Source organism: Leishmania braziliensis, chromosome 26 (assembly GCF_000002845.2).
Source record: "Leishmania braziliensis MHOM/BR/75/M2904 complete genome, chromosome 26".
NCBI lineage: Eukaryota > Euglenozoa > Kinetoplastea > Trypanosomatida > Trypanosomatidae > Leishmania > Leishmania braziliensis.
This window is the reverse complement of record NC_009318.2, coordinates 402,394-413,797: the sequence shown is the minus strand read 5'-3', so window position 1 is coordinate 413,797 and position 11,404 is coordinate 402,394. Positions and strand designations below refer to the sequence as shown.

The 11,404-nt window shown below is 59.8% G+C and overlaps 2 protein-coding genes across 2 annotated transcripts; both read right to left on the bottom strand.

The window, feature by feature from the left end:
* Positions 1-1,101: 1,101 nt before the first annotated feature.
* On the bottom strand, positions 1,102-3,702 carry LBRM_26_1290 (conserved hypothetical protein; the record flags this gene model as incomplete). Its single annotated transcript, XM_001562310.1, has 1 exon — positions 1,102-3,702. One exon carries the CDS (start codon positions 3,700-3,702, stop codon positions 1,102-1,104), a length of 2,601 nt encoding a protein of 866 aa, XP_001562360.1.
* A 984-nt stretch (positions 3,703-4,686) lies between these two features.
* LBRM_26_1280 (hypothetical protein, unknown function) lies at positions 4,687-9,294 on the bottom strand (the record flags this gene model as incomplete). The annotated part of the gene is made up of 1 exon (XM_001562309.2): positions 4,687-9,294. One exon carries the CDS (start codon positions 9,292-9,294, stop codon positions 4,687-4,689), a length of 4,608 nt encoding a protein of 1,535 aa, XP_001562359.2.
* Positions 9,295-11,404: the final 2,110 nt, after the last annotated feature.

Genomic DNA, 11,404 nt, shown 5'->3' with positions numbered 1-11,404 from the left:
CCGCAACAGCAGCAGTACCTCGTTCCTTCCCTGTCAGGGGATGAATGGTTCGATATATAGCGATTGTGTGTGTGTGTGTGTGGACATCAATAGCCACGTGGGGTTGAGTAGAAGAGCGGAGGAGGGCAACAGGTGAAGGCGGGAGTGAAGTAAGAGAGAGAGAAAGACGTGAAAGCTGAGCAATTGCTCCTCCCTCTTCGCATCCGTGCAAGACCCGGTTCTTGGACTCCTCCCCCTGTTGAGAGAAGGAAAAAGCAGAGCAGTGGGAGGTTGGTGGGCGCCAAGGGGGCGTATCTCTAACCAGGTGCTGCGCGAGCTTAACGCTCTAGTTCAGACTGCAAGGGAAAAAAAGAGAAAGGGAGACGCTATGCGGCGCGAATCAAGAGATACTTCACACAAACGAGAAGAGGTACTCTCAGCAAGGGCAGCGACACCAGAGGGGTGGGTGGCTGAAGGGTCCTACATTGAAAGAAACTAACCACCCTCTTCCTTCCACCTTCCTCGTCTCCCATTTCACCTCACCTGATGTCCACCGGTTGTGTCTCCCTCTCTCTGTGCGGCTCTCTCACTTCCACGAGGAGGAGGAAGCATACGTGTGTGTGTGTGTGTGTGTGTGTGCTCTTCCACCTGCGCCGCTCTTTCCCTCTGATGGATTTCCCCTCTTGCACTATTTTCACCGCGCTCTTTCCCCCCTTTCGGTATCGCGCTTTCACGTTTGCACTGTGTGATGGACTACGTATAGCCCCCCTTTCCCTTTCCCCGTGCGAGCCACAGTAAGGGTAAAGCAGAGACAAAGCAGCAGGGATAGTGCGTGATACCTGCCAAACTACAAGGGGTCTGGCAGACGTGCCACCTCCGCCACGTTATCTTGTTTCTTGGCTGCCCCTCTTCCCGTCGCTTTTCTCTTCGTGCGTCATTGGGGAGGAGAGGGGTGGGCGGGTGGCTACGCCGCTGGAGTTTCTCGGCTATATTCCCTCATCTTCCCGACATGGCCCCCCCAGCGGCGCTTACCCTGACACGCTGCTCCCACCTACACCATGACATAGTGTGTGGGGGGGGGGGGCTATGCCACTACCTCAGCACACCTACACGTACACTCCGCTAAAACGCCGGTGGCTTGCTCGTCGTCGCCACCGCTGTCGCCGCTTGCTGGATGTAGGCAGCCAGGTCTTCGTCGTTCATGATGCGCGTCGTCCAGCGTTCCCCGACTGCCATCATCCTTTCCCCCAAGTACCACACAGCGTAGCACCGCTTGCGGCGCACCTCGTCGGATTCGACGACGTCCTGCAGCACCATTTGCACTGCGTAGCGCAGCACACAATGGATATCCGCGACGACTGTGTCGTACTCGATGTTGAAGTACTCCACCATCAGCTTGCGCGACATACCCTCGGGAGTGAGCTGCCTCTTGTCCAAGAGTGCCTCGTAGATGCGATCCATGCCTGTGAATACTTTGCGCGTGACGAGCATCTTCGGTGCATAGAAGGGGCGAATGCCGAGAAAACGCTGCGCTCCGACAACGTAGGCCTCCCCAACTTCGTAGAGGAGAGCCTTGCCAAAGCACGCCTCAGCCATGTGTCGCACAAACCTGTCGCAGCGCTCCTCGAAGTCGCGCGAGAAGCAGTTGTACTCGTTGCTCCCGGGCTGCAACACGAACGGGGATGACGACCACGCCGAGCTCACTGACGATGTTGCGGACATCGTGCCCTTGGGCGATAGCCTTGCCTGTCCGGTTAACGTGACCTTGCCACCGCTCCCCGATGCACCACTACCACCACCGAGCTCCTCCATAATCGAGTTGTGCATCTCACGATCCATGTCAATGTCGGCGGGTGCACCTGTGCCGCTTGTGCTCCCGCGACAACTGGAGGTAGCGATGGGGCTGCAGCGAGCCTTCCCCGACTTCAAATAGTCCGGCAGGCTGCTGCTGGACGCGGAGGAGGTGGTGGTGCGGCGACGGCTGCCCTGAGCACCACCGACCCCCGCCGACGCCGGTGCGCCTCTGTAGTACGGCGTTGTCGGCCGCTGCGCGTGCACGTCGGCGATAGCAGCCAGCTCCACGGCCACTTGCCGCACCCGAATGCACTGCAGCTCCTCCAGCTCGTGAATGGACACGCTCACCTGCGCCTCGTTGCGCAGCGCCCAGTGCGAACGGAGCAGCTCGCCAACCAGCACACGGCGGAAGCCCTCTCCGCCAAACACACTCTGCACTATCTCCGCCGGCGTACGTGACATGAACTTGCCAAACTTGGTCTCGTGCATGCGGACGCCTTGGGCGCCGCCGAAGTCGTAGGCCTTGCGCTTCTCCGGGTTCGACAGCACTTGGTAGGCGCTTGAGATCTCCTCGAACTTGCGCTGCGCCTCGGCCTTCTCCTCGGGTGACAGCGGCCCGCCACCACTGCGGTGGCTCTGCGCGACATCGGGGTGGAACACCATGGCGAGCTTTTTATACTGTTTCTTGATCTCCTGCGTGTTGGCGGTGCGGCACACCTGCAGCACCTCGTACGGATTGCGCATCTCGTTGTTGCTGCCACCGATGCCCTCTTTGCCGGCTGACGTCCCGTGCGGACCCCCGGTCCCTTTCTGCATGAACATATCCTTCATCATATCCACGCGGAAGCCCATGGAAGCCATGCAGTCGGCCCACCTGTGCTGCACCTTCATCCTCTTGCGGCGGAACTCGGCGCGCCCGACCGTGCGCAGCACGCGCTTCTCGCGCTGCAGCTCGTGGCGAAAGACGCGCGAGTCGGCCACGGTGCACCGCATCCACCGGCCGCTGAGGGCGTCGAACATGTACTTTCCGGTGATGCTGTTCACTGGCCCGTAGAGGGTGTTGCACAGGCCTCGGCTAAGGTGAAGCAGCGGAGACACGACCCAGCCGTAGCACAGAAACTCAAGGGCCTTGATGAGGCCAATGGCTGTGCCCTTGCAGGCTCCTTGAACCACGCCGTGACCCTTCATGCCACGGAGAGTACCAAAGACGACACACCCGACGGCGTCCTGCGACGAGACGACACAGTTCCACATAATTTGGTAGAGCGACATCCAGATGTGTCGCTTGGGGGTGAGGTTAAGCCGGCTGTAGTAGTTTAGTTGGTTCAGCGAACGTCCGCGACGGAGGTAGTCGAGGTCGGCCTCAAGGGTGGCAAGCTCGGCACCATGCGACGGCGCTCCGCCATGAAACGCGCTGCGGCCTGCCTGCCCGGCGCGCGGCCAGAGCAGCCGAAGGCTCAAGAAGCGCAGCACAGGGTCAGAAGTACCATGCCACGCAGCGTATGGAGAGGCGCGCAATGCCGCCGCCACAATCGCTGCAGGGGTGCCATTGCGTGGCGACTTGGCTGCAGCGCCATCGCTTTGCTGCTGGTTGCCTGCCCCCTTCAAGCGCTTCAGCACCTTGTCTACCTGAGTTGGACGACCGGAGAAGGTCGCCGGGGCTGTGTCCACGAGGAATTGAGCCCGATCGCACAGGCAGTACCGGATGCGCCGCAGCTCAGCATCAAGAGCGTCGGCCTTGTGTGCGAGGCGGTGGGTGACGGACATAGGCTCGTCGCTGTCAGCATCGCGAAGGGCAGCGAACTCCTCGTCTTCCAGCAGCTGATCCTCTTTATCTTCCTTCACTTGATTGTAGTAGTCGTCGCGCGCATCGCTTGTGCCGTACGCACCACCTACAGATGTCTTCGCTCTTGTCGAGTACAAGCGCATACCATGCAGCTGCACGCCACTACCGCAGGCGCCGATGCCTTCTTTCACGATACGGTGCGACGATGCGTGAACCCAGAGCGGGGCTCCAAGGCGCTGCGTTACACAATGCGTTGAAGCTACACGCCTCATGGGAATGAGCAGCGTGGAAGACTGTTCCGTGCATGGGCGTGTGTATGAGGAGGAGGGGTAGGGGCGAGGAGCGCGGCGCAATGTGCGTGTGAGGAATTAAGCCAAAGGGAGAAGATAATGCAGAGTGAGTCGAGTGTGTTGGGAGCGGCTCGAGGACAGGGTGAGCGTCAAAGATGCTGGGAGAGGTTCATGATGGACGGCGCAACTGTCACTGACCCCCTCCCCTCCCCACCACCAGATGCCGGCGCCATTGGCATCGTTCATGAGTAAGGAGAAAACAAAGAGGGAGAGGGGGAGAGGAACGACAAGAGAGGGAGAGACGGTAGAGTTGAGTGGGTGTGTGAGGGAGCGTCAGTTTTCTTCTTCGGCTATAGAAAGTGCCTGATTTGCCCTTTTCTCAGCCCTTCCTCCTCTCCGTTTCTCTCGTTTACTGTCATCGTCGCTGGAAGAGAGGAACCACAACTGCTGAAACGCTCTCTGCTGAGAGGTGTAAGGAAAAGCCGGAGAAGAAGGCACAAGGAGGCGAAGAGAGCCCCCCCCCCCCCCCCACCACTCTTCCTCCCTGCGTGTCAGTGTATCGCGATGTTGTGTTGAGTTCGCATAGCATCGAATCCGGTGCCTAATCCGCGCCCAAGAACATTCACGCGCAAGTACAGTACAGAGACTCAAACGCAGAAGAACGAGCGAAGACAATGGAAACAGAAAATTAAGGGAGGCGCTTCCCTCCCACCACAACACTAACGCACGCGCGTCTCTGTGGAAGAGGGAGGAAGAAGACAGCGAGTGCACCCCACGCCCACGCACGCACGTGAGGGTTGTTGCAGCACGTGCGAGGGGGAGTATAGGGTGTGCCACCTACTGGGAGAGAGTGCGACAAATGTCTCGGTAGACCAGCGTGGCCACGAGTGACTCCAGTGGGCGCGTGAGCAGAGCGCCATCACCACCGCTACCACCGGCATTATGGCTCGCCCTGAGTCTTGGTGAGTCCAGTAAAGCAGGCTCCGATGCTTCCTCCACTATGGTTGCCGTCGCCGCCCAGGGACTCTGACTGGAGCCCAGGGGTGGCGCGCTGCCCATCGTACGCGGTGTTGTCGCGGAGGTGTACGTCATGCTGCACATGGATACGCCCAGCTGCCGAGTCGCACACCGCAGGGAGGCCATGGCCTGCTCTAGGGCAGTCGGCGGTGCCACCGAAACGGTAGACGCGTTCATCAGTCTCGCCGTCTGACCGAACCCACCGCTCACTGATGCAGGTAGCTGCATCCTCTCCAGTGAGTCACCGAGTATCGACGGCGAATACGGTGTTCGCTCTGTCACCTGCGTAGACGGTGCCGAAGTGCTCATTAAAATGCTTGATGGCCGCCACATCGAGCCCGAGTCGACGGACGATGCCGTCGAGATGCCGGAGGCGGACAAGGCGGAGTTTTGTGAGGACATCTTCGCGGCACCCGGCCATCCTTCCGCAACTCCGTCCTTCCCTCCGGTGGCTGCACGGGCCTTGAGGTGCGGCATGGAGGATGTGCCAAGCTCGTCGCGGTAGAGGATCGCCTCTTCCAGTGGGCTCTTGCCACTGGGCAGATGCACTGGCGACAGCTTTAGTGCATCGAGCTCGGCTTCGTTGCTCACCTCCAGAACGCTAATGGCTGGCTGCGGCACCCCGCAGCTCTGCAGCTGCTGATAGAGAAGTCGAATGTGCTGTCCACCAAACAGTTCCGTGACGCGGTGGCGGCGACGCTGCCGCTGATTCGGGTCGTGCCGCTGTGGTGACCGTGGCACAGAGCACTTGCTCTCCTCAGGAAGAGAAAAGGATACACAGGGGCTCGAGGCGAGCCGGTCTGCATCTGCACTCTGTTGCACGCCGCTGCAGTTACTGCCGCCCATCTGGGCCACAGATGTGTGCCCAGCGGAGTTACCGTTGGAGCCAGGACGCGTTGCCGTGGTGCCACCGCCGAGAGAAGTTCTGTCGTCCCCACTCGCATACCTGGAGCTCTGGCGCCGCAGGATGACGATCACGTAGCCGTCGAGGTTCGTACTTAACTTTGCCAGTTGCGGCAGGAGCTCGGTCATCGTGAAGGGGCGCGAGGTGCTGCCTCCCGTGTCGCCAGCGACAAGCCCTGGGATGACGGTAGAGCTGGCACAGACATCGCCACCGCGTGCATGAGGGGACGCGTGCCCTGGTGATACCGCCGACACCGCACTTGGTGTAACTGCTGTAGTCGCGGCTGTATCCGTGACGGCAGACGTGTCGATGGGGATCCCGACAACCTCTACTTGGGTAGAGACGGGCAGGATGGTAACGGCAGCCGCCGGTGGCCGCAGGTGGAGGTACGTCGTCACCGGCGCCGTAACGCGCTCGTATGACGCCGTCGTAGGGCACCCGCAGACACGCCGACAGGTCGCGTTCACGTAGCCGCTGCTGCCAGTGCCAAACCCACCTGGCGCTCCACGGTGGCCGGTCGTGCCACACCAGTGCGCTGGATCGTTCTGATCCGCTGCTGGGGTGTAGGCGTTACTAATGAAGGCGGAGATGAGTGGCGAGGTCACTACCTCCGAGGGTGCTACGCCCGGGCCTAGCTGGTACCGCATTATCATGTCGCGAACCAGCGCCTGCCGCTGCGCAGCGTACGATTCGGGGCCAGCGCTCCAGAGGGGCGTCGCGATGGCTCGTGCGCTACCACAGTTCGCGGGGTCAGTGAAAAGGCTACCTGCGCCTGTGGTGTTCGCCAGCAGAGGGAAGCCGCTGCCTCCGGAAGCTGCCGTTGCTGCTGAGGTTGGCGTCGTCGTCGCGCACGCTGTCGTGGCCAGCGTAGATGAGCGACGTACTACTGCGCCGATCTGAGAAAAGAGTGCTCGCAATACACACATGCCGCTGTCGAGGGTGACGGGTAGCGCCCGCAACTTTCCCTCCATCTTCGGCGTCGTTGCCGCTCCAGTGCTGTGAACCGGGAAGACGACAGCCTGCGAGCCCTCCGGCACACAGGAAATCGGCCTGCTTATCGCCGGGCATGCGGCGGTTGCTGCGGCTCCTACTGAGGACGATACAGCGGCCCCGAGGGATGCGTGCTCGTATGGAAGCAAAGAGAACAACGTAGCCGACGGGGCTCGTGTGGCCGTCATCGGGTTTACCGGAGCCACTGCTTGGAGAGGGAGTTGCGGTAAAAGCCACGCCGCAGGTGCGAGCCCGCGCAGTGCTGTCGTATCTGCGCTGCTGCAGCTGGTGGAAACGGCTGTCGTCCCGTCGGCGTCACTGAAGGTGACGTCATCCACGAGAATTGACAACTTTGGCCGCTGTGCCGACGCCTTTGTTGTAGTCACTGGCGCTGTCGTGTCGCCGGCTACGTGGCTCTGTTGGTGAGCGTCATCCTTGTTGCTTTCCGTGTGCTGAAATACCAGCGAGGTGGCCTCGGCGGCTGCGGCGATGGATGGCATCCAGTCTGCGCTCCGCATACTACCACTCTGTTCAGTGATTGCGCTGGGCTGAGGCGCCGTCTCTGTGTCAGGGCCCGCAGAAAGAAGTGCAGATAGGGCTCCACATGGAGCCTCGTGATACTGCTGCTGCTGCTGCTGCTGCTGCACTTTGGTGCCATCGTCTGCGGCAGCAAGGTCGCGTTCGTCTATCAAGATGACCGCAATACGCCGCCGTCGACGTGCCAGCGCCACGGCCTGGCGCAGAGGGCCTGGGCTACCGTCAATGCTGATGAGGAGCCGACGGGGTGGGGTAACAACGCGCCGCGCACGCCTCGAAGACGAGGACTGCTGCCGCTGCTGTAGCTGCGGTGACTGCGGTTGTGCCGATGCCATGTTGAGTGATGCTATGCCGGGTTGTGCAGAAAGTGACAGGATCGAGTCGTCCCCTCTTGAGGATTCGTGGCTAACAGGAGAGATGCACCCGCTTCCGCTGAATCCGGCGCTTGTCTGCGCGGCGGTGGCGGTCGAGTTGGTCTTTCTGCTCACTTGGCTGTTTGCAGTGCCACGCGCTTGACAGAGGTCGTGAGTCTGCGAGTGTAATGACGAAGAAGGCGGTGGCGTTGCTGCTGCCGTCATGGCAGGCAGCGCCATCGTCGACTGAGCATAAGAGGCCAGTAGTGATACCGATGCTCGAACTCGCGTCCAGATAGATAACCACGATGCCAGCGCCACGCTTCCCGCTGGAGTCGGGCATGAGGTTGCACGCGGTGGTGTTCCAGAGACACGCCACTGATGAGGGTCCCCTGTCCTACCATCGGTGCTGAGCGGCTCACCGGAGCTGCACAATCGAACGTAGCAGGAAAGGGGTAGCCTCGAGCGGCTGTGCAGAGCAATGGCAGGTGCCTCGTGCGCATCGATGATGCAGTTCACGAGGTGATCGTAGCAGCTGCAACACACCCGGCAGAGGTACCACGTAATGCACTGCACTGAGTCCACCTCTACCTTGTAGCTTTTGCGGCGGTAGGCGTTCTCCTCGCCAACGAGGATGCCCTTCGTGCTGTCACCCCTGTTGCTGCCGTTTCCACGCGTGGTGGCCGAAGCAGTGCCAGGGGTGGTGCGTTCGTCGTTGCGCGTTTCGGGTGAGCTGTCCAAGGCGCTGTCATCTCCGGCTGCCACTCCTTGCTGGTTCTGCTGCTGATCATTTTGGTGTTCGGATAAGCAACATTGGTTCAGTAGCGAGTCAGACATGAGCAAGGTACAGCCGTTCTCTTCCCCACCGACGGTGACGGAGCTGCCGCGCAGCAGGTGTGACGAGGAACCCTGCTCGAAGGTACCCATGGCCTCTGATTTTGTCCAGGCTTGGGACGACGCATCGCCGGTGGTGGTGAAGGGGGCGATGACGTCGATGCTGGAGGAGAAGAGTCTGCTTGGCATCCAATGACTGGGATACACGCTTTGCGCCTCCGGGGTGTGGCTGCTGCTTTGCGATGGGGTCTGTGATGTCTGCCCAACTTCCGACGCGGCAGCAATCGACGTCGCGGAGACCAAGCGATAGCTTCTACTTTCTACTAGCCCGCTACCTTCGCTGCGCGGTCGAGACGCCGACTTCGGCGGCGACGCTGGCCTCTCCGCCTCCGCAGATGAGGAAGTGTACCTCTCACTATTGCTGTCGCGGTGATGTGAGGTCGCTGTTGTCATCGTCGTCACGCTGCGTCGCGCCTCGTTCTTCGATGTGCCGGAGGCGGACGAGTTGGCGTCGCGTAGTGAGGAGGTGGGGTTTGAAAAGGGGGTGGCGACAGCGGTGATTGGCGTGACTACACCAGGCGTTACCAGCATCTCAGCAAGAGCCCGTTTTGCCGAGTTGCTTTCCACATGACGAGAGAGCACAGGAGGTCCAGGTCTCAGCCACAGGCGTTTCGTGGTACACGCAGCGCAAAAGACGCCGCCGCAGTGGCGGCAGTGATGACGGCGGCGGTGAAAGAGCGTAAAGACGGCCGCGCATGCGGTGCACTGCGCGGTCAAATGATCGTCGCGCCAAAGACGCGGGTGCAGCATGAGTGAGTGCGCGGCGCGCGTGTCTCTCCTGGGTAGCACCACAAGTGAAGGAAGCTCCGGAGCGAAGCAGGTGCCTGCGAGCGGAGATAGAGAGGGCGAGAGAGAGAGAGAGAGAGAGCGAGAGCGACGGGCCAAACGAGCAGCAAGAAGCAAGAGTCCACCGCAACCGCCACGAGCACACGGGGTACGCAGGTAACCCCCAATGTCTCAAGCGACAACGGAGTGTGTAGGCGCGCGTGTGAGAGGTACACACCGGGGTGGAGAGAAAACAGTGGGAGGGAGGGAGGAGAGTCGGCAGAAACGGCAAGATCAGAGAGAGAGAGAGAGGCCAGAGCAGATTAGGGAGGGCGGTGGTGGTGGTGGGGGGAATATACTAAAGCGAAGGCAGGAGGGGTTGGATAGGGGGGGGGGGGTGAGCGAGGGGTACTAGAGAAGAAGATGAAGAGAGGGCAAGTGTGTGTGTGTGTGTGTGTACGTGTGTGTATGACGGTGAAGATTACGCACCTGCGCGAGGATGGCCTGATGGCTTCCTTGCATGTACCATACCAGATGCTGAAGGACAAGTTAGGGACAAGGGAAAGAAAAGAAAACACACATGCACAGTTGCGCGTGAAAACAGAGCAAAACAAACACCTAACGGAAGAGGAGAAGGATCTTGACTGCAGCCACGGCGGCCCTTCGTGGAACCTGCCTTCTGACGGGGGATGGTAGAATAGAAGCAGCAGCAGCCACAGCGAGAGAAAGAGGGCGAGAAGAAACCGAGAGAGAGAGAGGCAACAGGCAAGTAGGCGGCTCACGCGTTGTCGTCGCTTCTCTTTCTCTCGCCACGCACAGAAGCAACGGAAAAATCGTCTCGGCGGGCTTTTCGCTCTTTTCTCAGGAGTTGACAGGGTCACTCGTCCAGAGAGAGAGAGAGAGAGACGCCCGTACAGGCGAAGGAGGGGGAGGGGTGAGCAAACGAGAGTGGATGAACACCACGTAGAGCTACTATCAGCGTAGTCAACAAGGAAGGTACACCCACGCCCACACACACACGAGAGAGAACTACACGGAGATCACTAAGAGAAGAGGAGCAGCGCTAATAAGCCGTGCTTAGACGTCAGGAGCAACCACAGCACCAACAGAGCAAACGAAGACGAAGAATACTAAATCTAGAAAGCAAGCAATGACTGAGGCCCAAATGACCGTGAGTATCGCTGGTGGCTATGCGTGCGCTTCTCGTGAAAATTTCCGTCTCTCTGCGACGGCGTGGGCGAGAGTCGGGCTCTGACAGAGTTCGAGGGAGGAGGCGAGTGAGAAGGAGGTACAGACTTGCAGAGGGCCTTCCCCGCAAAACAGATCAGAGGCTGCTAATAAACAAAAAGCTACAGCAGAGAAAAGGCTCGCAACTCCGGCGGCCTCGCAACGATGAAAGTGCGGCTGCAGCCGGAAAAAAAAAGAAACGGAAGGGAAAAAAAGAGAGGAGTTTGTGGGAAGAACAGACAGACAGTCCTCACTCACCGACGTGCCGCAATGCCGCAGAGACAACCCTCCCTCCCCGCTCCCCTTCGGAGCGGATAGGGCGGAGTAGGGGAAGGCGCGGAGAAAAGAGCCAATGAAGCAAGAGAGGTGAGCCGATGGCGCGAAGACAAAAAAAACCGTAAACTGAAGCAACAGCGAGAAGAAAGAAGACAAGAACGAACGAGCGAGAAAGGAGCCTCTTCGAGCACGCTGAGAGAAACACACAGAGCAGACACCCACGCACGCGAGAAGGTCTACAACTTCTCGCAGCTCTGCCGCCGGCTTCTAATGGTCGTGAGCGCAAGAGATGGGTGGGGGTGGGGGGACTGCACAGGGGGAGGGGGAAGAGGAATAAGGGAGGTGGGAGAGATATGCTCAAGTGAAACTAAAGAGGGTACAAGCAAACAAGCAAAAGTAAATCAGAAGAGGAAGATGAAGGAGAAGCAGAAAGCTACAGAAACAAAACTGGCGTATCTCGGTAAGGAAGACGGACTGGTTGACACACAGAGAGCAAGAGAGAAGGACTTGAAGCACAAAGGTGCGGAGAGGAAAACAGAAAACGAAAGCGAAGGGGGAGGGGACGTGGTACGGTACGTGTGGCGGACAGGGA